General features: G+C 36.7%; 2 protein-coding genes across 3 annotated transcripts; one reads left to right on the top strand and one right to left on the bottom strand.

Moving 5' to 3' along the window:
• The first annotated feature begins 14 nt into the window (after window positions 1–14).
• On the top strand, window positions 15–11,854 carry LOC120426320 (eukaryotic translation initiation factor 2 subunit 3-like). Of its 2 annotated transcripts, XM_039591080.2 has the most exons (4): window positions 34–250; window positions 4,150–4,324; window positions 10,493–11,603; window positions 11,667–11,854. In XM_039591080.2, the coding sequence occupies exons 1-4, from the start codon at window positions 176–178 to the stop codon at window positions 11,722–11,724; spliced, it is 1,419 nt and encodes a 472-aa protein (XP_039447014.1). In that variant the 5' UTR covers window positions 34–175; the 3' UTR covers window positions 11,725–11,854. The 2 variants fall into 2 exon arrangements, with proteins under 2 accessions (XP_039447013.1, XP_039447014.1); XM_039591079.2 differs by lacking the exons at window positions 10,493–11,603; window positions 11,667–11,854 and adding an exon at window positions 4,750–6,702 and having other exon boundaries at window positions 15–250.
• LOC120426322 (uncharacterized) lies at window positions 11,667–25,815 on the bottom strand. Its single transcript, XM_039591081.2, has 5 exons — window positions 25,341–25,815; window positions 19,641–20,030; window positions 19,364–19,517; window positions 18,213–19,302; window positions 11,667–12,995 (listed from the first exon to the last, which is right to left on the bottom strand). Exons 2-5 carry the CDS (start codon window positions 19,763–19,765, stop codon window positions 12,433–12,435), a joined length of 1,932 nt encoding a protein of 643 aa, XP_039447015.1. The 5' UTR covers window positions 19,766–20,030; window positions 25,341–25,815; the 3' UTR covers window positions 11,667–12,432.
• Between the last annotated feature and the right edge of the window lie 1,807 nt (window positions 25,816–27,622).

Genomic DNA, 27,622 nt, shown 5'->3' with positions numbered 1-27,622 from the left:
TGGAAAGCCGCCTTCAAAAAAACAAGCAAGAAAAAGAGCAAGAAGAGTTCTTTCAAGTGAGCTAAAAGTGGCAACACGCATCGCGCTCGGTGGCCGTCGTGGATTTCTGGTGAAATTTAGCAAATACTAGCGCTCGAAACGTGCCGAAAGTAGCCGCAAACGAACCCGTGTGAAAATGTCCTCCGGCGAGCAGCAAACACAGGCCACTACCGGCCAGCCGCACCTCCAAAAACAAGACCTTTCCCAGCTGGTGAGTTTCCGCCGAGTTTTATTTGGGGCGGGCTACTACGGTCGGTGAAAGCCCCCTTCTGCCTGCTGAGGTTTTTTTTCCTCTCTTCTCTCTTGCTCGAAACTGCCAACATGCCACAAAATTCCGGTTTTCGGAGGCGATTTTCTTGATGAAAATGGTCGATTTGGTTGAAATTTTGGTTTATTCTGGGGCAGGGTACGCCCAAACAAGCGTTTTGTGAAGTTGGTTGACGATTCGGGGTCAACTTTTATCGCTCGATGGCTGATGCAACGACGGCAGTTTAGCTTCTTATTTTTAGGTTAGGAAACATTCATTCTTGCCTGCCCTCGTCCCCTTACTTTGCCTTTACCTGGTCCCTATTCTTAGTTCTAGATTAAATTTTCAAAACAACCTATCCCTCATGGGTTTCCTATGCAGATAGGACCTTTTGAAAATTTAATCGAGAGTTCATGGATAGCTATGATGATGTTTTGGATGTATCCTTGAGAAGGACCGTTCGCAGAAGGCGATTAACAAGAAAGCAGAAGAATTCGCAAATTTATTTACATGTTTTTGATTCTTAAAATTCTTTTAATTTATTCATGGTGCATACTCCAGCTTATTAAACATCCGTGCTTTTCTGGCTTTTAATAACTGTTTCCTCTCCGATAGTTAACAACTTTAAGTCAAGTCAAGTACCGTCAGTAAGGGGTGACATTGGGTCTGGGCTAGGGTCTGGGGGTGAGATTGGGTCCAAAGTGATTTTTTACGGATTTTACCATTTCTCAGGTACTTCTCAATGAAACTCAATTCTGTTCAAATGGTTGTGTAGGGGACATTTTAAGATGACTTACGTAGCTGAAAAAATCTCGTTCCTAGAACAAATCCTGTCATTTTGGCAGTAGTCTAAAGTTCAACTTTTTAATATCTTTGTTGGAATTCCTCGAAAAATACCCAAATTTTTGAAAATCTCTAATTCAAACATTGTAGCATGACAAAACGATTCCCTCGAACAAGAAACACTGTTGGATGACTTTGTCATTTGACCCAATGTCACTCCCTCTACGGGGTTAGATTGGGTCAATTTTAAAATCTACAAATGTAGGCACATTTCGACGCAAACATTTCAAAAAGTACCATGTAAAAACCATGCGTTTTGAAAAACGCATCTGAATGTTAGCATCGCGGACGAGGTCGACTGGGATCGAACCCAGGCCGACTGGATGAGAGACAACCACGCTTACAACTACACGCCCAACCCCAGCAGATGTATAGCTGTTTGAAAGGATAACCCCTGTATTCTGCGCGTGATATCACATAAACAAAGTATTCCAGCAATCAGATTTGGCTAGATAAGGAATAAGTGCTAAAGTAGGAAAGGGAAGTAATTTGCGATAGTCGAAGGTATTGTTTTAATTCGCAACATGTTGATCCCAAGAGGGAGCTATGCCCTATCCCTCGCCTTGTCCAAGACTGTCAGACCAAAGAGTAAAAAAATAAACAGGCGTAGGAAATTTGAAAACAAAAATATTTTATTTCATTTCTTTAACTGATTTTAAGCTGCAAAATTCATTTTACGCCAGAAAATGATTCAATAATTTGGCGTTCTATAACAACAATTTGAATTTTTGGTCGCGTTTTTGGAGTTCACCTGAACAATCTTGAAATTAATTATGAGGTTTTGAGATTCCTCTCCTTCCATCATTCCCTTGGTTGATCCAGCGTTATCGTTATCGTTTTTTGATAGTTCTGTCGGCGATAATCTTATGGACGATAACTCATTTTTTAAATCTTTCTAAAATCGATTAATTAAGCCATATCATGTTAAATTTTCAATGCTTTCACCAAAAATTTTTTTTTTTTGAGAATCTAGTAAGGCCGTTGCAAATATTTTTCAAAGTTTATGTCCCTCGACTCTGACCAAAGTCGAGGGGGGGGGGGGGGGGGGCAAAAAAATAAAAAAAGTATAAAAATTTAAATTACGAGCCATGGTTTCAACATTTTAATGAAAAAAGTGTTTTAAAATGCATTATACACCTGTCCAGTTGTTTTGCCATCATTAGTTTCCAAAATATCTAAGTATTGACGAAAATTGTATTTTTTGCGGTGCTGTACATTGGAATTTCATAAAAATTCAAAACATTTTTAAACAAGCCCAAACATGCTAAACATGATTATCAATGCAGAAAAATGCATTTTAGATTGTTTTCAGTTGATTAGTCAACTATTTTCATGAAAATTTTGAAGTTTTTTGGAAAAATATTTTTTTTGCCCCCTGATTTTTCAGACCAATTTTGAAGGCGGGGAGGGGGGGGGGGGGTGGGTTGACATAAACTTTGAAAAATATTTGCAACGGCCTAAGTTTGAAAGTAAAAATGTGTACTCAAGCTTTTTTTTTTGTAAAATATGAAAATTTTCGCAATATGGGTATCAAACTAAGCGAAATTTTGTTCATTTGATACCCATATTGCATGTTTTGAAAATTTGAGTACTTTCGAAAAAATACGGTATTTTATGAAATTTTTTGTATATTCAAAAAAAAACTCAATGTGAAAAAGCAAACCAATTTTCGCTTAGCTTGATACCTAAATTGCACTTTTGGAAAATTTGAGTATTTTCGAAAAATACGGTATTTTGTGAAAATTTTTGTATTTTATATAAAAAAGTTTTAATAAAGTGACAAAACCAGGGTGGCCACTCAAGTCGGGAAATCGGGAAAGTCGGGAAAAAGTCGGGAATTTGCCAAAATCCACTAAAAATCGGGAAAAAGACGGGAATTTGTATTTTTTTTTGTCAAAAAGTTGGGAATCCCAAGCATGCTTGTTTGAAAATTATTTTTTGACTCTTGAATCATTTTGTTTTTTTTTGTTCAATTTCCAAATTAAATTCAATCAATTCTCGCTTGTTTTTCAAAAGGTCCTATGTACATAGGAAACCCACATTGGTTGATTTGGAAAAGTAATCTAGTATTCTTCTTTAGCAACTTATTTCAAACCGAAGGTTCCTTTCATTATTTCAATCTAATTGAGAATGAAAATGTTATTAAACAAATTGAAAATCCGTATACATATTGGATGTATTTGACGCAGATTTTCATAATATTTTTTTATAAATCAAAAGATTCAACTCCTAGTTTAACTAGATTCATTAAGTTATTCAAATATTTTTTCCAAATTTTTACTGTAAACTTTTTCTTAAGTATGGGTTAATTACTGTAGATAAAGCTTGATTTTCAGTTATTGGAAAACTCGAAAAAATCCAATCGTTGTTAGTTCTGAATGAAAAACGAGTGTGTGCGAAATCATAGAATCTTATCAAACTTAATTTTTCATACAAAAAAAATAAAAACAGTTATTTTTTTAATGTTTAAAAATATTTAAAATAATACTGAAATAAAAATAAATAAATAATATTTTTTATGAAAGATTTGTTGTTAAGTTTCTGTTTTTACAAAAATTGACATAGTTTGATCTAAAAAAATAAATTTTTATTTTTGATGGTTGATCTTTGCTTTTTTATAAAGAGTTTTTTTGAAACCATTCCTTAGTTAAGAAATTGCTATTATTTGAGTGGTCACCCTGCGAAAACATGCAAAATTTCGCTTCGTCTGATATATTGCATATTTTGAAAATTTTAGTTTTTTTTTAAATACGGTAATATGTGAAATTTTTTGTATTTAAAAAAAACTAATAAAGTGAAAAGCATGCAAAATTTCGCTTCGTTTGATAACCATATTGCAATTAATGAAAATGTGAGTACTTTCGAAAAAAATACGTTATCTTGTAAATAATTTTGAGTACATATTTTACTTTGAAACTATGTTAGAAATTTATGCTGTTTATGTTAGAAATTCATAAATAATTGAAAAAATCCAAAACACATCGAATAACCAAATCCTATTTTCACCCTTTCCTTCCCAGGACGTCACCAAGCTGACGCCGCTGTCGCCCGAGGTCATCTCGCGCCAGGCCACGATCAACATCGGCACGATCGGGCACGTGGCCCACGGCAAGTCCACCGTGGTCAAGGCCATCTCCGGTGTGCAGACGGTGCGCTTCAAGAACGAACTCGAGCGTAACATCACCATCAAGCTGGGTAAGATTTTAGATTTTTATTTCGGTTTTTGGTTTTCGGTTTCCTTTTTATTTAGTTTAAAGGGTGAACAAATGTTTGTTTTTCTGTTAAGTCCCAGTTCCTTAAGCTATGATTTTATTTACACTTACAATTTTTGGTAAACGCACCTTCTGTTATACTGTGAGCTCGCGGAAGCGGGCGCTAGCCTGGAAGATTGAAGCTCTTGCATGAAGTTTGTATCTGGATTCAGACACCATTTTGCTAGTGAGAAAGAGAAAAAGGGGCTAACCGCCGGGGTCACTCGGTCACCCGGCGGACTGCAGAAAATCAAATATTTTGTGTAATTCGTGTAGAGACGACGCTTTGTAGCATTCAAAGTGCCCACTTTTTCTTCGACTTGAACTGATCCAGACACAAATTTCTGTTTTTGCTTTTTAATCTTCCAGAGCCGTTGTCGGATGAGCTCATCGGTCGGCTAACGACGTCCCCGGCCGAGCTGGCCGCGTATATTAAAATGACCCACGAGCGGTACAAAATCAACGGCAAGCGGCGCCGCAATTCCGCGGATTCGCCTCCGGACGGGCACCGCCTGAAGCAGGCGAAGATTTCCAGCTACTTTAACGGGGGCGGAACGACGCCGGCCGCCGCGGACGGTGGCAAATACAAGCAAAGAAATATCGAGTATTATTTTAACCGGAACGGAATGCACAAAGACCATGAGACCAATGGACTGCACGAACGTGCGAGTCGCAGCATGACGCCGAAGCTGTCCCGGCGGACATCGGTTGCGAGTGACGCAGGGAGTGTAGAGTCGGGGTCGTCGTCGACATCGCGACTGCGAGTGCGGCGTAAGTCGTTGACCTATTCGGATGACTCGCCGTCGCGGACGACGACAACGACGACGACGGGAACGCCGGTAGCTGGGAGTGGCAAGAAGCGACGATCGGCGGCACCGCCCAAGGCCAACAAAGACGGCGAGTACTCGGTGGAGAGTATTGTGGATATTCAGGAGATTTCGAACGCACCAGTTTTCGAGATCAAGTGGCGTGGGTACAGCTCGAAGAGCAACACTTGGGAACCGTTGCCGAACATCCGCACGTGCCACGCGATCAACGAGTTTTTGCAGTGGCAGCTCGAGTCGTACGTGGAGACGATCAACGAAATACGGCAGGAGTTGGGCGAGACGGAGCAGTATCGGGAGCAGGTTACGTTGCATGAGACCAAATCGTTCAAGCAAATTCTGGCCGAGTATGAAAAGTTTGACCCGTTGGCGTTCGATAGCGATATGGTGTTGTACGCCAAGATTCGTGCGAATTACGCCAAGAACAAGCGGCTGCACGATCGGATCCTGGCGAATGTTGGCCTGGAGATGTCCTACCGGAAGCGACGCGATCAGCTCGTCAAGATGAAGCAGTTCGAGGACATGATCAACGAATTTGAGCCGAGCAGCAAGATTGCGGTGGAGAACGATGAAGATTCGGACGTGCCACAGGAGAACTTCAAGTACATCAAGGAGAACCTGGCCGGGGAGGGCGTCACCATCCCGGACGATCCGCCGTACGGGTGCGAGTGCGAGCAGTGCAACTTCCGGAGCGATTGCTGCGGCAAAATGGCCGGTTCCAAAATGGCGTACAACACGAAAAAGCGACTGAACGCACCTCCCGGCATGCCGATCTACGAGTGTAACAAGCGGTGCCGTTGCAGCGCGGATTGTACGAACCGGGTCATGCAGAACGGGCGCAAGTTCAACGTGTCGCTGTTCAAAACCAGCAACGGACGCGGCTGGGGCGTCAAAACCAACCAAACCATCTACGAGGGCTGGTACATCACGGAGTACATCGGCGAGGTCATCACGTACGAGGAGGCGGAGAAGCGAGGTCGCGAGTACGACGCCGTTGGCCGCACCTACCTCTTTGATCTGGACTTTAACGGGAGTGACAATCCGTACACGATCGATGCGGCCAACTACGGCAACATTGCCCGCTTCATCAACCACTCGTGCGACCCCAACTGTGGCATCTGGTCGGTTTGGGTCAACTGCCTGGATCCGAATCTGCCCCGGTTGGCGTTCTTTGCCAAGCGGAAAATCGAAGCCGGCGAAGAGCTCACGATCAACTACCAAACGCAGATCAACGAGAGCCGGGCGATGGACGTGAGCCAGGACGAGGAAGGTCAGCCGCAGAACGGGCCCCCGAACGATGATGGCGGTCCGGGCAGAGGAAAGCCCGACCCGGAGAACTTGACCGAGTGCCGCTGCGGAGCGGATAATTGCAAGAAATACGTTTTTTAGAGATAATTTCAGTAAAATTGTATAATTACAATTGTGTTTACAACCATTTCATCTTATGCTACAAAAAAAGTGCCTAAATAAACAGAAAAAAACGCTTGTTTTTGGGAGATCGCGACTGTTTACTGCACTTCGAATGTCTTCAAACCCCAACTCGATCGCTGACGTGTAATTTCTCAAATTACGATCGCGATTTATCGATCGAAATTTATCGATAATAGATTCTTATCATTCGATTTCTTGATCTAGGGGAATTATACCTATTTTAATCAGTCTGAGCCGTTCGACATTTTCAGATGTATCAACAATGGAGATTTGCTTGCTCACTTTTATTTGAACTATCTATTTCTTTGGACAGTCAAAAACACTTCATGAAAGCTGTAATACATGATCAAAGTTCTGATAGGTCGATAATAGAAATAGGCTGAGAAAGTGTATATTTCCCCTACCATCGACAAATTATGACGATCGAGTTAATCTCGATACTCGTTCGAAGCTTGTTTTCTAAAAATATAAAAATTTTAAATGGTTTTAAAATTTCTAAAAAAATCCAGAATCTTTGTTTTAAAAAAAAACCAGGATTAAAAAAAAAACAGTCAAAAGTATAAAATCTGGGATATTTTTTGTTATGCTTCAGGATATTTTGTGATTTTTTTTTTATTTTTTAAATATTTCATTTCCCTAATTATTTTAAGAAATTAAAAAAAAAGTTTGGATTTGTTAATTTTTTTTTAAATTTATATGAATGGTTATTTTTTTTTATTTTTTAGATTTTTTGTATTTTTTTTATTCTTTTGGTTTTTTATTTGTTAAGTTTATTTTTTATTTTTTTTAGTTAATTTTTTTTTATCTGTCGGATTTTTTTGCATCTTATTTATTTTTTTTAGTTTTTAGATTTATTTATTTTTTTTGTAAATTATTTAAATTTTCTGATTTTTTTTATTTTATGATTTTTTGAACCTTCGGAAAGTGGGTTCAAACTAATTTGTTTAATTTCTTTTTCTGTATAGTCCTGACTCGATCATTTTTAAAAAAATTCTTACTTTGTCAGTCAAAAAACTATTCAAAGTTTCGTCTATTAAAAATAACAAAAATCATTGTTCAATATAACGTCATTTTGGTTGCCATCTTCAATTCAAATTTTTCAAATCAAATTAACCAAAAATTGGACTATCCGAAGTGAGGCCTTCAGATTATCTAGTATTTTAAATTTCTTGTTTTTTCTTTTAATTTAATGATTTTTTAAAAAATATTTGGAATTTTCTTTTTTTTGTTGTATTAAAACAAATTCGACTCAATTAGATTTTTTTTCAGGTTTCTCAATTTGTGTTTTTTTTATTTCTGAAATTTTAATTTTTTAGAATGTTTTGTGTCTGAATTTCTGAAATGTTATAAATTATTTGTATCTTGAAATATTATTGTTTTTTTTCTTATTATTTGAATTTTTTGAAATTTTCAAATGTTTTCAATTCTTTGAAATGTAAAAACAAAATTTAACTTTTGTTTTTTTTTTAATTTTAAATTTGATGAACTTAAGGATTTTTTTAAACCTTCTCTTCTCAGTTTTTTTTGTTTCTGTCCAATTTTTAATTTTTTAACTTTTTTTTATTTTGGAATTTTGCATTAAACCGCATATTCAAAAACTCATAAATTGAAAAATGTTTAAAAATAAATCCTAATTGAATATATTTCTGAAAATAACAAATCAAAACATTCGAAAAATCTGACGTTTCAAAAATGTTAAAAAAATATTAAGACGCTCATAAAAATACTAAAAAATTCAAAAAATCATAAAATTAAATATTTTTTTGAATTTTTATCAAATAAATTTTAGTCAAATAAATTCAAAAAATCATAAAATTAAATAAATTAAATAATCAAAGATTTTTTGAATTTATTTTTAATCGTATGACATCTTAATATTTTTTAAAATTTTTGAAACGTCAGGTTTTTTGAATGTTTTGATTTCTTAGCTTTCTGAAATATATTAAATAAGGATTTATTTTTTTATTTTTTGAACATTTTTCAATTTCTGAGTTTTTGAATTCGCGGATAAGGGGCCATTAGGGTGACAAGAAAAAATGTTTTTTTTTTGGAAAAAAATCTTTAAAGGCTCGTTTCTTTAGATAACTGTAAGTAACTGTGCCAATTTTAAGCTAAACCGGTTAAGGTTTAAGGGTCGCTTTTGATCGTTGAAAAGGTGGCGTTAAATGTGTTGGATCATTGTCAAGTGTGAGATTGTTGAGTAAAATTTTACGATAAACAACTTTGTCGAAGACCGCATAACGATCCGAATTAACCCTTACGAGTCTATAGCGACCCTTTAACCTTAACCGGTTTGGCTCGCAATTTGGCACAGTTACTTATTTTAGTTAGGGGGTATCTCTGATGCAGTGTTGCGTTCCTCACGCGCTCACGCGCTCGTGAGCGCTCACTTTTCGCTCATTCGTGAGGAGGAGCGCTGCGCGAGCTAGCTCACGTTTGCCCGCGCTCACGTTTGCTCCGATTTTTCCAGCTCGCGTTTGCCCCACGCTCGCGCTCATTTTTCGCTCACGGAGCGCTCACTTTGGAAGTATCGCGAATCGTTTTACTTTTTGAGACAGTTTTTTGTTTTTCAATCCTAGTTTGATTTTGTACTTAAGGCGCAGCATGTCAGTGGAAACAAGGGAAGGGTATGAGCGCGTGAACAAAAAGGACTGTAATCCTTAGAAAAACTTACAAAACAATGAAATAATTCAAGAAGATTTATGTTGGGGTAAGTTCGATTCAATGTTATATGCTTGGTTGATTAAAATATAAAACTGGGTAAAATTGTTGAAACAGTTCTCTTTTTACAAAAAACCTCCAAATTGCTAGTGTTTGAAATAACCCATTTGAACGAAATAATAAAAAATGGCATTGTTATGTTTTAGCACATAAAGGGTGGCCCCTCTTCCGTCAAGTAAATTATATCTAACACTTCCGCTACCAAGCCTCTGAAAATATTCAATTACAGATTTAATAAATGATTTTTTTGAATATGGACATTCTCTAAAATGTTCAGAATATGAGGGATGATTATAACTTTTATAAAGCTCACTGCTGTTTTTTTAAAGGTCCAATAAAACAATTTTTTTTTGTGTTTTTAAAACCGCCTTGAGCAAAAACTCCGGATTCTAAAAACTTAAAATAAACATTTGTCAATTAAATCAATTTTTTGTACATATCAGTGCATCTCTTCACGTCAATGATTTTTTTTTTACATTTAGAATGAGTTAGCTCTTTGTTAGCACACTCAAGAGTGAATCATTCTGCCCCTTCGCTAATTCTGAATTTAAATAGAACGTACATTTCGGTTCGCCGACTAAATTCATTTTATTGCTTATTTTTGTTTGTTTGACCACTTTCTTGTTTGTTTTTGCTGCCTGTGCTGAGATAGTTCTAGAAACTTCGTTCAAAACAGGCAGATGCTTCAACAAGGAAAAACAACTACCTACTTTGGCTCACCAGCTCACGTGAGCGCAAAACGCTCCGGTGAGCGTGAGCGAGCACGAGCTACCTGATGAAAACTCACGCTCCAGCTGGAGCGAGCACGCTTTCCGTGAGCGCTCGCTCATTCGCAACCCTGCTCTGATGTCGTTTTTTTTATTGTCACCCTAGGGGCCATCCATAAACCATGTTCTATGTAGACACTTAAGGGTGGGGAGGAGGTGTTTGCCGATGACCACGTTCCGTAGAAAAACAGTATTAACACTTGTCTTCAAGTTGGAAAAAAGGGGGAGGCCGTCTGACAATTTCATAAAAAAGTGTCCACGTAGTTTATGGATGGCCTCTTATCGAGGCTCCGGATAATCGAGTCTCGATCCACGATCGGGTTCAAAAATCGCCACGTTTAAAACCCAACCTTCTATCTCTCTTCTCAGGTTACGCCAACGCCAAGATCTACAAATGTGACAACCCCAAGTGTTTGCGTCCCACGTGCTACACGTCGGGCGGTTCCAACAAGGACGACAGCTTCCCGTGCTACCGGCCGGCCTGTACGGGGCGCTTCCAGCTGGTGCGTCACGTCAGCTTCGTCGATTGTCCCGGGCACGACATTCTGATGGCGACGATGTTGAACGGTGCCGCCGTCATGGACGCCGCGTTGCTGTTGATCGCCGGGAATGAGTCGTGTCCGCAGCCGCAAACGTCGGAACACTTGGCCGCGATCGAGATCATGAAGCTGAAGCACATCATCATCCTGCAGAACAAGATCGACCTGGTGAAGGACACCCAGGCCAAGGAACAGCAGGAGCAGATTGTCAAGTTTGTGCAGGGTACGGTCGCGGAGGGCGCGCCGATCATTCCGATTTCCGCGCAGCTCAAGTATAACATCGAGGTGTTGTGCGAGTACATCACCAAGAAGATTCCGATTCCGCCGCGGAACTTTGCCGGGGCGCCGCGGTTGATCGTGATCCGTTCGTTCGATGTGAACAAGCCGGGCTGTGAGGTGAAGGACTTGAAGGGTGGTGTTGCCGGTGGCTCAATTCTGCGCGGCGTGCTGACCGTTGGCCAGGAGATCGAGGTGCGGCCCGGTCTGGTCAGCAAGGATGGCGATGGCAAGCTGACCTGTCAGCCCATCTACTCGAAGATCGTGTCACTGTACGCCGAGCAGAACGATCTGCAGTTTGCCGTGCCCGGTGGACTGATCGGTGTCGGAACGAAGATCGAACCGACGCTGTGCCGGGCGGATCGTCTCGTGGGTCAGGTGCTCGGGGCGGTCGGCGCACTGCCCAAGATCTTTGTCGAGCTGGAAGTGTCGTACTATCTGCTGAAGCGTCTGCTCGGTGTGCGCATGGAGGGCGACAAAAAGGGCGCCAAGGTGCAGAAGCTGACCAAGAACGAGATGCTGCTGGTCAACATCGGGTCGCTCAGCACTGGCGGGCGCGTCGTCGCCTCCAAGGCCGATTTGGCCAAAATTGCGCTCACGAATCCGGTGTGTACGGAAAAGGACGAAAAGATTGCACTGAGTCGGCGTGTCGAGAAGCATTGGCGGTAAGATTGCTCTCTCAAGTAGCTTTACTGAAATTCTAACTTGTTTTTTTTTTTTCCTTGCAGTTTAATCGGATGGGGACAAATTCGTGGCGGAACTACTATCGAACCAATCAAGAAGTAAACGCAGCAAAAAACACAATTGACACTAGGGAGAATCCAATCAACACAACACACACACATCCAGCACGGAAGCATTAATTGTAATCAAGTGAGAAACGAGAGTGACGAAGTGTATGCTATAAAAAAAGAAACTTAGAACTAATCCATAGAGATCGTTTACATCAAACAACAGTTCCGGCAAACCCGGGGAGGGAGTCGTTCAATAAAACTGTGCGTTCTGTATAATCCAATGATTGATTATAAAACCAACGATCTTTGTTTGTGCGGTGGAACGGAAAAGAAAGTGATCCTTGAAGTAGCCTTCGACTACAAGTAAGTAGACATGTTCAATTGTTCTCAAAAAACACGTTTATTTATCAACATTTATGAGATTCTCAGAATTCATATTGAGTATCAAAAGTAATCCGGTTGTATTCACACTCACGGTTAGCTAAATATTTGCGGAATCATACCTACGCACAGCACACCCACCTGCCTCGTATCTTCTTCAGTACATTGTGTTCTTTCTTCAAACTACCTAAAACTAAAAAAATCTACAACAACTTTGTTTGTTTGTGCATTAAGTCTCTTTGAGATTCACGGTTATTTCATTCTGAACTAATAAGGACTCCTGTTACAAACGCGCACTTAAAAAGTATTGACTCGAAAAATCATCAACCAAAAATGGTTCCCAGTCCCGCGACTAACCTATTTACACCTGCAGACCAATTCACTTCTTGCAGTAGCAATACTTCCGCACCTCCGGATCCTTATCGTAGATGCAGTTCGCCTGCGTCCCGTACTTGTTGATCCGCGAAATGTCGCTCAGTTTAACCCGAAACTGATTATTACCCAAATCGTGCACCACACTCCCCTCGTAGATGGCCTTCCCCGGCACCGTGACTAGCTTCACCTGGTACATGTCGTGCGCGACCTTCGTCCCCGTCGAGCTAAACTCCCCCAGAAATCCGTCCGTGTCCTTGTTCTGCTTGTAGCGCACCAGGCCCTCGTGCGGGGACAGCTTCGCCGCCCACCGGATCTCGTCCAGGCTGAGCGTGGCGCAGATGCTGCGGTGCCGTTCGGTGTACCGGTTGATGTAGTCCACGATGGCCATCGCCGACCGGAAGACCGGCTCCGACGAGGACGCGTCCGCGATCGTTTCCCAGTTGAGGCAGGCGCACCAGTGCGGCTCGATGTACGCGTCCGCGCAGGAGCGGTTCTGGGGAATCTCCTCGAACAGCGAGATGGCCCGCGTGTGGGCTGGTTTCTGCTTGGACTTGAGCGTTTGGAGGTCTGGAAGGGGAAGGAGAGTTAGAATTAGTTAGTATCATACTTATGAGGTCAGTTGGGACTCTTTGTTGTACATTTAGGTTTTTAGTTGTTTGTACGGGTGTTTGCCATTCTTAATCATAATAGTGTTTTTTTTCACTAACAAAATGTGTTTTCGTTGTTTTCAAACTTTGAGAATGAGTTTAAACAAATCTGTCTAGAAATCAGTAAGTAATCAGTTTACAATAATTGTATTCAGTACAAGAAAAAAAAACAAAAAAAAAACAGATTTTCACTCATACAATTTGTTAAGCTAAGTACGGAGCTCGGAAAGGAACGCCGTCAAGAAAAGTTGTGAATTCTTCTCGTGATCTCCCAAGAAAAGTTATCCCTCGACGCTGACCAAAGACGAGGAAGGGGCAAAAATAAATAAATAAATAAAAACCTAAACATTCGAATTACAAGTCACACTTCCTTCATTTGAATAAAAATTATGGACACTTCAGAAAATTAAAAACAAACTTTGAAAAATATTTGTAACGGGCTAGAATTTTGAATTACTACATTTTAAAACTTTTAAATTCATTAATTCTAAAAAAAAATAATTCTCAAATTTTGAATTTCTTCAGCTCTTAAAACTTTGAGCATTTTGAAGTCATATTAAGATTACAGGCCCAAATTTTGAGGAAAAAAAAAAGGTTTTCGGCGTAGAATTCGGAAAATCGAACTGTGTTTTTTAATGTTGAATATTAAAAAAAAACATAGATCAAAATGTAAGAACTTTAAAAAAAAATAAGCCTACAGAAAATAAAAAAAAATATTTTTTTCAGTTTTAGATATTCAAAATATTTTTAAATTTTATTTTAGAAAATACTTTAAAAACGTAAAACAAAGATTTTTCATTTTTTTCAGGGATTTTTTTATTTTTTAAATTGTTAAATTCTTAAGATTTTTCAAATTGATTTTTTCTAAAGTTTCTAAGTGAAGCTAATTTTAATATTTTCCTAAATTTAGAAATTTTATGAAATTTATAAAATTTAATGATATTGACATTTCAGAAGAAACTCGTAAAATTTATGAAATGTAAACAACATTTTTTTTCAAGTTCTAATTTTTTTTGATGTTTTTGAATTTTTTTAAACTTTTTAATTTGATGTTTTTGAGTAAAATGTAATTACAAAAGCCGACTCGGTCCTAACCATGTACCAGTACCGAAAAGGACCTAATAAAAATAATTTTATGAAAAAAAAGTTTTTAAAATGCTTGATATTTTTGAATTTTTTGATACCTGAGCAGTTCTCTCAGATTTCGGTCATTCGATTTTTTATGTATTTTTTAATCCGACTGAATTTTTTTTGGTGCCTTCGGTATGCCCAAAGAAGCCATTTTGCATCATTAGTTTGTCCATATAATTTTCCATACAAATTTGGCAGCTGTCCATACAAAAATGATATGTGAAAATTCAAAAATCTGTATCTTTTGAAGGAATTTTTTGATCGATTTGGTGTCTTCGGCAAAGTTGTAGGTATGGATATGGACTACACTGAAAAAAAATGATACAAGGTAAAAAAAATTTGGTGATTTTTTATTTAACTTTTTGTAACTAAAACTTTATTTGCAAAAAACAATATTTTTCATTTTTTGATATGTTTTAGAGGACATAAAATGCAAACTTTTCAGAAATTTCCAGGTTGTGCAAAAAATCTTTGACCGAGTTATGAATTTTTGAATCAATACTGATTATAAAAAAAAAATCGAAATATTGGTCGCAAAAATTTTTCAACTTCATTTTTCGATGTAAAATCAAATTTGCAATCAAAAAGAACCCTAGTGAAATTTTGATAAAGTGCCATTTTTAGGTAAAATTCTCTATATTTTGCTTTTTTGAACTTTGTTGATACGACCCTTAGTTGCTGAGATATTGCCATGCAAGTGTTTAAAAACAGGAAAATTGATGTTTTCTAAGTCTCACCCTAAAAACCCATCGTTTTCTAATGTCGGTATCTCAGCAACTAATGGTCCAATTTACAATGTTAAAATATGAAACATTCGTGAAATTTCGAAAACAATATTTTCAAAATTTTAAATCAAAACTGCGACTATTTTCAAAAAAAGTTACCTAAAAATAGCTTTAACTTGAAAACGGTGCAATTTATCAAAATTTCACTAAAGTTCTTTTTGATTGCAAATTTTATTTTACATCGAAAAATGAAGTTGAAAATTTTTTGCGACCAATATTTCGATTTTTTGAAAAAATCAGTATTGATTAAAAAATTTATAACTCGGTCAAAGATTTTTTGCACAACCTGGAAATTTCTGAAAAGTTGGCATTTGATGTCCTCTAAAACATATCAAAAAATGAAAATAAAAATAAAAATAGTGTTTTATTGCAAATCAAGTTTTAGTGACAAAAAGTTAAATAAAAAATCACCTAATTTTTTTTACCGTGTAACCTTTTTTTTCAGTGTAGTCCATATCCATACCTTCAACTTTGCCGAAGACACCAAATCGATCAAAAAATTCCTTCAAAAGATATAGATTTTTGAATTTTCACATATCATTTTTGTATGGACAGCTGCCAAATTTGTATGGAAAATTATATGCACAAACTAATGATGCAAAATGGCTTCTTTGGGCATACCGAAGGCATCAAAAAAGTTTCAGTCGGATTAAAAAATACAAAAATTAAAATTCTTAAAAAAATACCGATTTCGTAGAGAATTGCTCACATTTTTAAATTATTTTAGTTTACTTTTAAAATTGTTTAATTTTTAAATGATGTTTTTAAAAATGTTGATAATTCGGATTTTTTTTTTAATTTCAATGTTGTCTATGTTTTTTATGTAGTTTTTTTTTTAATATTTTATGAAGATTTTCATATTTTTTTTAAGTCTGAATTTTTTTTTACGTTTTTGTTTGTTTGATGATTTTGAAATTTTTGAGGTTTTTAAAATATTTAATGTTTTGAAATTTTTTGATGTTTTTGAATTTTTAATGCTTTTGAAATATTTGATTTTATTCGTAAAAAATAAAACTATTTTTTTTATTTTGATTTTTTATGTTTTTTTTTAGTTGTATTATTTTAAATTTTTTGTAAAGATTTATAAGTAAAAAAGTAAATCTTTCCCAGTTCCTGAGGGGAACACCCGTGAAGAGTATCGGGGCCGGCATTTACAAAGCGGATTCAGTGACAGTTTATTAATCAACTTAATGTTAACATGTTAAGGTTAATGTTAACATTCCATAGGTCGCCTCCCTAAGGTGTCGTGATAAGGTCCAGTTTGTGACGATACACTACCTTCCCTTTACTAAGCAATTGAATCCAGAAGGGAAAAGGTCACCAGTTGTGTTGGTCCGAGCCGGGATTTGAACCCCGATCTACCGCTTACGAGGCGGAAGCGTTACCACTGGGCTACGTGGCTCGGTAAAGATTTATGTACTATAATATTTTTAAAATTTATAAAAATTTTAAAGTTTATATATTTTTTTTAAACATTATGAAAATTGAAATGTTTTTTTTTAATATCTGATGTATTTCATGTTTTTGAATTTTCCCTTTTTTCTGTAATAAAATAAAACTAAATTAAAACATTTTTTTTATAGATTTCTTGAAATTTTAATATTTTTTGGAATTTATAAAATTTAAAAACATTATAAAATTTAAAATGTTTTATGTTTTTCATGTCTTTTTAAATTCTAGAATTTTTTTAATGTTTTTGTTTTTTCCATTTTTTAAATGTCTTAAGTTTTTGTAACTTTTAATGTTTTTTTTTTCAAAAAAATATGTTTTTGAAATTTTTGAAAATGTTTTTCAAATTATGATTGATATTTCGAGATCTTTCGATACAGTCCAGACTCGACTATCCAAGGCCTCGGAAAAATTTCACTTCGGATAAACAAAACTTCGGAAAAAAAATTCCGTTGCCTTATTTTTTTAGCTTAGGTTTGACCCCTAAACTATTGTAAAGTGATTTAGAATTTTTAAATTTGAGATAGCGGCCAAAAGAGCGATCGTAGAATTCTAATTTGATGTAAAAAGTAAGAATATGAAAAAAATAAAACATGAACAAATCCGAAGTTCAAACCTTCAGATAATCGAAACTTCGGATAAATTATTTATTAGAACTCAAAAAAATAAATAAAATAAAGATAAAAATAAAACAAACAAAACTGCAGAAGTATTCCTTTCGATTCTGCTATTAGGGTAACGTACCTTTTCCACCTTTTACTTTTCTCTGTGCCTTTTCTATTCATAAAACTGCAATCTACTAAAACGACAAACCAAACCTCAAAAAGTTCTACCTTCAACTTTGCCGAAGACACCAAATCGATCAGGAAATCCGTTTTCAAGATACAGATTTTTTTAAATATTTTAAAAGCCTCGTGTGGATCAATCGGACACGCGCACTGTTTGGCATATTGGGCTAGGAAATTGAAATTTCACAAATTGTTAAAAATAGATGTAAAATAAAGTAGAAAAATTCCGGAATTAAAGACCAAATCCGAAAAAAAAATTAAATCTTAACTAAAACTCGAAAAGGGACACCTGAAATTCATATGATCCAATAGGGTGTAATATGGTTGTATGGAAAAAAATAAAGTTGTTCAAATTTAGTGAGCACAGCAACTTTTCAGTTCCTTTTGGGGTCCTAAACAACTCCCCAAAGTTTGAGAACGATTGGTTAAGTCCCCACTTTGCGCAAAGCGATTCAATTTTCCATATAAATTTGTATGGGGAACATTTTTTTTTGATCTTTGATATTTTAAAAATCCACGTTTCACGCTATATTAAAACCGGATTCATATTCGGTTGCTCTGGAATGTGCTCTACAACTTTCCCGAAGAGAGTATGGTGCTAACTTGCTCCTATAAAAAGATACAGCGTGTTCAAAACTCGTCTAAAACGTGTTTTTTGCTCGAAAATCACGTTTTAGACGAGTTTTGAGGACGCTGTATCTTCTTTCAGGAGCAAGTTAGCACCAAACTCTCTTCGGGAAAGTTGTAGAGCAACCGAATATGAATCCGGTTTTGATTTCGCGTAAAACGTGGATTTTTAAAATATAAAAAAAAGGTTTTTCCCATCCAAATTTATATGGAAAATTGAATCGCTTTGCGCAATGTGAGATCTCACAACCAATCTTTCTCAAACTTTGGGAAGTTGTTTAGGACCCCAAAAGGAACTGAAAATTGCTGTGCTGGAAAAACGATTTTGTTATTACACCCTAATGATCCAATACTCACTCAAAACATCCTGCAGCGTTTCGTGCACATCGAACGGCGTCACCAGCCGCTGCAGGTTGGTCCTAAAGTTGCCGTACTGCTCCTTGTACTGCCGCTTGAACCACTCGGGGAAGGCAAAGCTGAAAAACGGCAACCGCTCCTCCTGCTTGCCCTGCAGCGTGTTCCGCACCTCGGCGAACCGGTTCCCGTGGTCGGACATCATGATCAGGATGGTGTGGTTCAGCACTCCGGACCGCTTCAGGTCGACGAGCCAGTTGGTGATGTCGTTGTCCGCAACGCCGACCAGATTGATGGAATCGTGCGAGAGTTCGCCGTGGAAGCTGAACACGAACCGGGGGTTCGAGGGGTAACTTTGCATGAACTCTTTGGTGTAGTCTAGCATGACTTTGTGGCGGGGTTGGGCCCCGACGCAGAGCCGTTTGTAGTAGCTGAGTTGGCTTTCGAGCGCCAGGTAGTACGTGCGCATGTAATGGTCGGTTGGTTGGTCGTCGAAGCCGTTTAGACGGTAGGAGAAGGTTCCGATGTAGGGGACGTCCTCGTTGAAGGACGTGATGTAGCCGTACTTTTCGTACTCACTCCAGACCATCGGGTAGATGTTGACGTACTCGGAGTTTTTCATGCGTTTGCGGGTTTCTGGCAGTTCGAGCTCGGTGAAGCCTGTTAGTAGGGGGATCAACGCCTGGGGAGTGCCATCGCCGACGATGTTGTACCCTTGCAGAACGTCCGCCTTCAGGTATTTGGTCAAGTACTTGTAGGTTTTTGGCAGTTTCCGGATGAAAGCGTTTCGGCTGAGCGAGTCGTATCCGAGCATTAGGACGTTGAGGGGCGTTTCCTTGGACCAGCTGCGCCGTTCGAGCAGGTTGCGATCTTCGCGGATCCCGAACAAGATTCCGGTCCACCGTTGGCGCGAGTCCGTCCAACACCGGGCCCGCACAAAGTCGCTGTCGCGCAACGTGTAGCTATGGCTGGATCGAACGGGGGAGCTCGAGTACTGGATCTTGTAGTCATCGGTCCGGATGACGTCGGCAAAGTCGCACGTGATCTTGCCCACCGCCTTGACCGCTTCCGGTTTGATGGTGCAGGTGGATTTCTGGAAGATTTGAATGTTTTAAGAAATGAAGAAGAGTCGAGAAAATGTAATCAACACTCACATGACACGCGACCCAGTCGTCGTTCTCATTGCCGCACTCCACCGGCGGTTCATCCTTCAGGAAACTCAACATCTCCGGCGAGTCCACGGGCAGGTTCGGTATCTTGCAGGCACCCTGGTTGGCCAGCGACTGTATCGATTCCTCGATCAAGCTTCTGCAAAGAGTATTGAAATTGTTGAGATTACTCGAATTACTGAAATCGTGAATTGATTCACGTTTCTCAAATTCATGAACACAATTCACGATTCCTGTGAACTATAACAGATAATCAAGTTACATTTTCTCGCGATTGTCCATGTAGTCTCGATTGCTGAGCAGTACATAGTCCACCAGCAGGTAGCCGACGACCAGCGCCAGCAAGATCAGCAGGTTCCGGCGGGAGCATTTCCGGAATTGATGCATTTCGGTTGCGGGGTTTTTTTGCCTCCGATGGACTTGGTCTCTTACATTGGCACTGGCTGAGATCGCGCTGAGATTAGCTAGCTGGTGATGATCACACGAACTACGCTGGGAATGGCCTTACTACTGCTGGCTGAATGTATTGTGTGATAGCATGGAGCTGGGTCTCTCTCACATGTACTGAACCCCACGCAAATGATGATACTTAGTTCTGTTGTGGCACGTAATGTATAGTTTATGGCGATGAGAGTGATGATCAGTTGATTATCTGCAATTGAATGAGTAGTTAGAAGTTACTTGTTTGTTGTTTGAATTGTTCTAGGAAAGTTTCCATGAATCCATATTCCGTTCAACATCGAAAAAACAACTTGCTTGCGTCATTTAATTCTCGTGCTCTCGATTGGACGAGACTATTTTTAACATGTGCTTGTGAATAATTCTCCACTCAGAAATTCCACCCCATTCCCTTCAAGGCAATGCTGAGAGATAAAATCACGACCAATTAACGCCAGACGCTTATCGCTTTTTTGAATAGGTCCTATAAACATATAGAAGACAATAGTTTATAGGACCTATTTAAAAAACAACAAGTTTTGATTGTAATTTCGAGAGTGTAAATATGGGTATTCACCTTTAATATTTTGTTTGTTTCGTCTTGCTTCAACTCAATAAAGAAGATTTAAAGAGCTTCTTGCAAAATGTTTTGTCATATTGGTCATGTCTGTAACATAACTACCAACCGTTATTTTTCTGGCAAATTGAGATAGGAAATTGAAATTCCACAAATTGCCAAAAATAAATGAAAAATTAAATAAAAAAAACCCGGAATTTAGGACCAAATTTGAAAAAAATGCCCTCAATTGCACGAGCCTATTTTTAACATGTGCTTGAGAAAAATTCTCCACTCTGAAATTCCACCACATTCCATTCAAGGCAATTCTGAGAGATAAAATCACAACCAATTAACGCCAGACGCTTATCGCTATGTTTAACTTAGTGTTGGCTAATAATTAAGAATTTAAGCAAATATTAGCCTTAGATAACTAAGGAGCAAATAATGTTTCACTTCCGAAGGTAGGTAAAATAGGAAGCACGTACTCAAATCAAATTAATTCCACAAATCAATTGATTGATAATCTACCACGTGGCCTCAACGCAACGGGATAATTTTGTTTATCTCCGTTCTGCGTCTGTCCGCTATACCACACTATGTGCGTAGGTTCGATTTTTTACTCTCTTCGCACTAAAACTTACAGTTTTGTAGCAAAACATATACCTCCTCACCTTCTTCACATAGTGATACACGTAAACACCACCGGCATAACCGCGGCGACCACGACCACGTAGATATTCATATGAATATTAAACAGTTGCGAAACGGTTCTTGTGGGGCAATGATACTGGTTCTCGCCTATGTCGTTACATATAGGTTGGAACTTCTTTGCGGCGTGTAGTTTTGGCCACTTATCACTTCCCTCGGGGAAAGCGGAAACCGCAATGCTGGTGGTAGGGCCTTTACCGAATATAAATGATGGAAATGCCTCACAAGTTCAAAATACTCACATGTGGGCTTCTTTCAAGTTTAAATTTCAGCACAATTTAAGACATTCGGTATAAAATAGCCCTAGTTACATTTTAGGTTTTAAGAAGGCCATAAAAGTCTATTTCACGGCGTTTTTTTCTGAGCAACCTTAAGGAGAAAAAATAGTCATCGCTACTTTCAAATTTGTCTTACAGGAAATTTTCTTAGCTTTCCAATGAGCGAAATGTTTCATCGAGAATTTTTTGAGATATCAATATTTTATGCTTTTTTGTTATAAAATCCTTCATCATTCATTGAAAACTTTTTAATAACAGTTCAGGAAACTTGTCAAATGCTGTCTTTAATGTGTCATTTACTCATCAAAATGTTCAAAATATGACAAGAATCAACTTTGTAGAAGGTTACAAACCGCTAAACATTTTAAAAATGTAGTTCTTACCGAATTTTTGAATGTGTGTATTCAGGAATTAAAATCATAAAATCGAATTAAAATAAAAAAAATACAAGAATTGATAGATTATTACATAGTTTTTGTGTACAAACAAAACCTGTCTGCTCTGATTTAGCTTAGAAATATTTGATACAACCGAATTTTTTGCATGTTTGAGATTGATAGGGTATCATTAGATTTTTATGACTAAATATCATATTTCCTTAACCAAACATTAATCAGTTGCATAGGTACAAAAATGTTTTATATTCGAAATTGAACTGAAAACTACTGTTGCAAGCTTCTGGAGAAATACTTTTTATGAGTATGAAAATTTAATGATTTTTTTAGTTTTTTTTTTTCAGTAATATGATAGAAGTCTTATATATCTTTTTTTTTCTTTTTTTTAACAAAAATTTGAAAAATATTTTCAACGGCCTAAATTTTTTGAAAAAAAAAAATATTGAAAGAATGGAAAAACATTAAGAATTTCCACATTGAAAAAAATAAAAAAAATGAATTTTAGGAATACTATTTTTTTTTTAATTTCACGAAATTCAATAAAGAGTTTCAAAAAATTAAAGATCTACCCAGTCACGACGTTTAGCAGGGTTCTAGCAGAGTTCTTACAGAGCTGGATATTCTTACAGCATTCTAGCCTAAATTCTAGTAGAAATGATCCACCGTTCTAGTAGTATTCTGGCAGAACTAGCTTTGCTAGATTTTATCGTGATTGGGAAAGCACAGATTTATTTTTATTTTTTTTATTTCAGAAGACTAAAAATTAAAAAAAATATAAAAAAATAAAACTTATGAAAAATTCTGGATCTCAACAGAATTTTGATTTAAAAAATATATGAAAAACTTTAAAAAAAGATTTGAAAAAATCTAAAGTTCAAGAAAATAAAATACTTTAAATATTTGAAATTTAAAATTAAAAGAAATCAAGATACTCAATCATTCATATTCAGAAATTTAAAAAGTTTTGAAAATTCAAAAAAGTTCAAATACCGTCCATACTTGATTATTCGAAGTTTTGATTATCCGAAGGTTTGTATGGGACTCCTGGTAATCGAATCATGAACAAAACATTTGCTCTTCGTATTTTTTTAATTTTTTACTTTTAACCACTAGCGTGCCCAGGGTGGGGCAACATGGGGCAGTTGCCCCACCATCCTCGGAAATTTGTTCTAAAATTGGGCAGGGGGTGTCCATAAACGACGAAATTTTCAAAACTCTTATATTTTTGCCCCACCTTCCTTGAGGACCTGGGCACGCTAGTGCTTTTAACAACAAATTTTAGTTCTGTTTGCCTATTAAATTAAAAAAAATCCTCCAATATATCATCACCACCATTTTTGATTCAATACATCTAAATCACTTTACTCTTTAGAGTAGCTTAGCGGTTCTATTCAAGGGGTTACATACATGTAAATTGGCTAAAATGTCAAGGGTTCCTATGAGCACACTCTAAAACTTTTTACTCAATCTGTTTTCAGGTATTAAAATATACATTTTCATCTATTAACAAAATAAATATGAAGACAATTGGATGTACCATTGCCGAGGTATACTTATTTTAAGTTATCAGTTTCAAAAAGCGGGTGCCACGATATCTGAACACTGCGTTGACTAAATCGGCTCAAAATTTTGGTGAAGACTCACTAAACGAGTTCCGTGTGCATGACGAAGGCCGATTCTCAAAAAGTTTATTTAAAAAAAAAGATAAAAATATTTTTCTGTTTTTCATATAAAAAATCAACAGTTTTTGATTTTTGTGATTAAAATTTAAAAATCGGACTTCGTCATGCACACGGAATATGTCTCGAGAGTTCTCACTCCAAATTTCAGCCAATTTGGTCCATCCCATCTCGAGATATCGTGGCACCCGCAAATCAACTCGGTGTTTTGAGAAAAACGCTCACAAAGTTTGACGGTTCGCTTTGCGCATTGCAAAACTTTAAACTTAAATCGTCTTCGACTCACTTAAATCATGAAATATATTTATGAAATTTCTAGGAGTGATGATTGGAAATCATCTTTTGAAAGGATTTAATAAATAATTGAAATTACGAATTTTTGAGATTTTGTACATGTAAGGTCGACAATCAAAAATAAGTAGTCGAAAACAAATATTTTTTTCGTGATTCGATGATTCCAAGTGATTTTTTTTCTAGGCCTTTGGATAATCGAGTCTGGACTGTACATTTAATATTTTAAAATAGTTTTTCAACAGTAAAATGTAAAATACCTATCAACACTTATTCTGATTAATTCTGAAATTTTACAAGTCAAAAAATTAAACGCCAAAGTTAAATTTAAACGTTAAACTAAAACATTTGTTGTTAAATTTCCATATCTTTCAAGTTAAGGCCGTTGCAAATATTTTTAAAAGTTTATGTCCCTATATGTCGGGTTTTTTTTCCTCGAAAGGAACTTTTGTGATACTGTAAATAGGAATTTCATAACAAAAAAATCTAAATATTTTTAAACGAGTTTAAACATTCTTAATATGAGTATAATCAATGTTAATTATCAATGCAGAACTCTTTTTAATTAAATTTTGTAAGTTTTATGAGAAAATTGCTTTTTTGCTGCCAGATTTTTCGGTACAAATTTTAAAGGAGGCTGAGTAAACTTTTAAAAATATAAGCAACGGCCTTAAATACTTTTAAAATGTTTGTGCAATTTGAATAGTTGATTGCTTGTTAAATTACAAAATGCATTTTTTCAATATTTCATCCCCACCATTTTCCGGTATAGAATTTTTGTATGGACAGCTTCCAAAATTGTATGTTGATTTGTATGACCGAACTAAACATGCAAATAAGTTTTTTGGTCATAGAGCAAGTACACACAAAATTTCAACCAATTAATGGATTAAAAAATATAAATATATCTAAGAAATTGATAATTCAAGGAAGATTGTTTTCTTGAATCGAAACGAATTTTGTTTTATAAGAAGTGTGCAAAAAGTTGTTTTTTTTTAATTTTGAGTTTGAAAAAAATAAAGGACCTGGATGAAAATCCCAAGCTTAATGGTTGATTAAAAACACCTTCAAAGGATATAAAAATATCAATCAAGATACATGAACCAAATTAAAGCATTTTAAAAGTATTTTGATACTTTGATGTAAATACAAAAAAAAATGCAAGAATTTACCCAACAGAGAGTTGCTAAATAAGATTAAGTATAATATCCCAAAATTGTAACTAATCTCTCCTAATCCCATGAACACATTGCATAATGTCATTCTAACGCAACTTAACTCATGTATAATCAATACATTCTGTTGTGTGTGTGTGCGGTGGGGCAACAAGAAACCCATTAAATTTGGATCACCATCAGTCACTTGTCGTCCTCAAATGATTCCATTTAGAACCAAAAAAGGGTCGACAATGTCCCCAAGACACCCTCCAGCCCCTCTCTCTCCCCCTAACCACGTTCTCGGCACCAGCCAATATCATCACCGTGTGTCAGTCTGTTGCGCTCGTAAAACTTGCTCCAAATTATCCTACACAGAAACAAAAAAAAGAAAGAAGCAAGACATCTCCTCCCAAACAAACAAGATCCGATGGTGTTTACACTACTCTCAACTCCGTACCTCCTCTGGTGTTGTCGAACAGCTTTCCCATTTGTTTCATAACATCATCATCAACATCAGAGTAGCCAGGAACGTCACAGAACCACGCAGCAGTAGAACATGTCCAGGTCAAACAGGACGACCGACGAGGGGGAAAATCGATGAAAAAGGAGGAAGTTTTTCCTTGCTGCCACAGGACAAACACACCTTTTTTCCTTGATGCCTTAATATCACAACTTTAGAAGGATATCATTCAACTCCACTGTATCATCTGAGCTTCACCGTACGGTTTGGAACCATATTCCGGATTTCATTGACCGCTAATATCACTGGTAAAGGTCGAGATTCTGTTAGCAAATTGGGTGAATCGAAAATTTTCACTTTTAGCACCAGATGAGATGAGATTCAGCACATATACGAATATCCGGCGGTTTAGCAGAGAGGGGAGAATATTACAACGTACGTCCACACCGGGTTGACTGAGTTCGCGGACTGATTTCGTGCTTAGGGGATTGGCAAAACCTTTTAAAAATGGAGAGAAGAGAGCGGATTGGATATAAACGGGGTAATTTGGTAATCGTTGAACATATCATTAACTTCTTGAAATTATATAAACATAACAATTGAGAACTAACAAAATATATCTAACATTCTGGTAATCATTTTTCTTTAAAAGTACAAAAAGGCGAAACTGTCGGTTAAGCAATCTACGAACGCTTCTCTCACTAAAATACCACGAGGTTTCACACACTCTTTACCAACACAAACAAAATACAAAAGAGCGCGTGAGATTTGAGAGTTATGCTTACTCTCAATCGAATAATTTTCTCTCATTTTCTTGTATCACTCCATCCATAGTTACATGCAAACAAACAAACAATCCAACGATTCTTCTTCATTCGCCTCTCTGCTCTCTTTACTTTGCTTTGTAAAATTGAGCGTTTAAAATTTTTAGTCGGCTTTCTTGTTTATGTTTGCGTAGAGGCTGCCCTTTTAGAGATAATTTACTGCTTCATTGGCGGAAATACGAGACCTATAAGAGCTATTCTCGGATCGGAAATGGATTTTGTCTGTATTTTTTAAATTTGGCTCAAACTCAATGTTGGCAGCTGTCCATACAAAAAAGGCACGTAAATATTCAAAAATCTGTATCTTTTTGAGGAATTTTCTGACCGATTTGGTGTCTTCGGCATAGTTGTAAGTATTGATGATAACTATAAAAAATAGGCACCCACATAGAAAAAAAAATTTAGGATTTTTGAATTAACTTTTTTTTACAGAAATAAACAATTTCTCAAGTCCACATGCTTAAATTTTAGTTTTTTTTTTATTTGGCTAAGCTGCCGTTCTACGCATAATTGTCCCATGTCATTTTTGGACGATTCTGACTTTTTATCATTTTTAAGCTTAATTTTACGTATATTTTCCGAAAAACACATAAATTCTAGTACTTTGTTCTGAAAATCATTGAAAACAACACCAAGTCTGTTTGTCCCATCGTTGAACTTCTACGCATAATTGTCCCACCAAGTATTTTCTATCACGAAATCATGAGTTTTAAGAAGCATTTCATCTTGTGTACCTGTTTAGCTGTAAGAGAATCACAAATAAGGATGATAAACTGCTAACTGGGGCGATTAGGGACACATAGGGCGAATAGGAACCCACGGGACAATTATGCGTAGAAACACAGAAATCGATCGAAAAATTTCAATCGCGTTTTTCTTAGTTGCCCTTTTTTGAACATGGGACGATTATGCGTAGAACGGCAGTAAGGTCGTTGCAAATATTTTTCAAAGTTCATGTAAAACATCTAAATAAAAACATCTATATTATCTCAAAGTCGCCATCTTGGTTGCCATCTTAAATTATTTAGGATAATCCAGATTTTTAAGGGATTGGCGAACGCCCGAAATGTCAAAATCACGCAGTGAACATTAGAACATTTTAAAAAAAAGTGTGGCTGTCATGCCATGGCACGCTTTTTTGTAATGTTGGTAATGTAACTGTTTATGAAAAAGTCATCATTTACCACTAAAGATAATTTATGATTAAATTTAAAAAAAATTACAACTTTAGTAAAACTAGAAACATAACAATAAATTTATAACAAAGATACCTGAGGCATGGAAGAACTAATAATTTAGACAAAAGTAGAAAACTGAGGCAATAAAAACATTTAAAATCCAAGCTAAAATACATAAAATTGTATGGTTCATTTTAAACATTGTCAAAAAATTAGTTTTAGTTTAATACAAAAATAAAATATAACGGCAAAATTTAAAAAATATATTTTTTTAATT

Source organism: Culex pipiens, chromosome 3 (assembly GCF_016801865.2).
Source record: "Culex pipiens pallens isolate TS chromosome 3, TS_CPP_V2, whole genome shotgun sequence".
NCBI classification, from domain to species: Eukaryota; Metazoa; Arthropoda; class Insecta; order Diptera; family Culicidae; genus Culex; species Culex pipiens.
The sequence above is the reverse complement of the archived record's forward strand: the minus strand, read 5'-3'. Positions and strand labels throughout refer to the sequence as shown.

Bases quoted from the DNA above. Each gene is read 5' to 3' on its own strand.
- LOC120426320 (XM_039591079.2), top strand. From the start codon at position 176: ATGTCCTCCGGCGAGCAGCAAACACAGGCCACTACCGGCCAGCCGCAC. The intron at 251-4,149 runs GTGAGTTTCCGC...TTTCCTTCCCAG, and splicing joins AACAAGACCTTTCCCAGCTG to GACGTCACCAAGCTGACGCC. The intron at 4,325-4,749 runs GTAAGATTTTAG...TTAATCTTCCAG, and splicing joins TAACATCACCATCAAGCTGG to AGCCGTTGTCGGATGAGCTC.
- LOC120426322 (XM_039591081.2), bottom strand. From the start codon at position 19,765: ATGCATCAATTCCGGAAATGCTCCCGCCGGAACCTGCTGATCTTGCTG. The intron at 19,303-19,363 runs GTGAGTGTTGAT...CAAATCTTCCAG, and splicing joins ACGACTGGGTCGCGTGTCAT to AAATCCACCTGCACCATCAA. The intron at 12,996-18,212 runs GTGAGTATTGGA...TTCCCCTTCCAG, and splicing joins AACGCTGCAGGATGTTTTGA to ACCTCCAAACGCTCAAGTCC.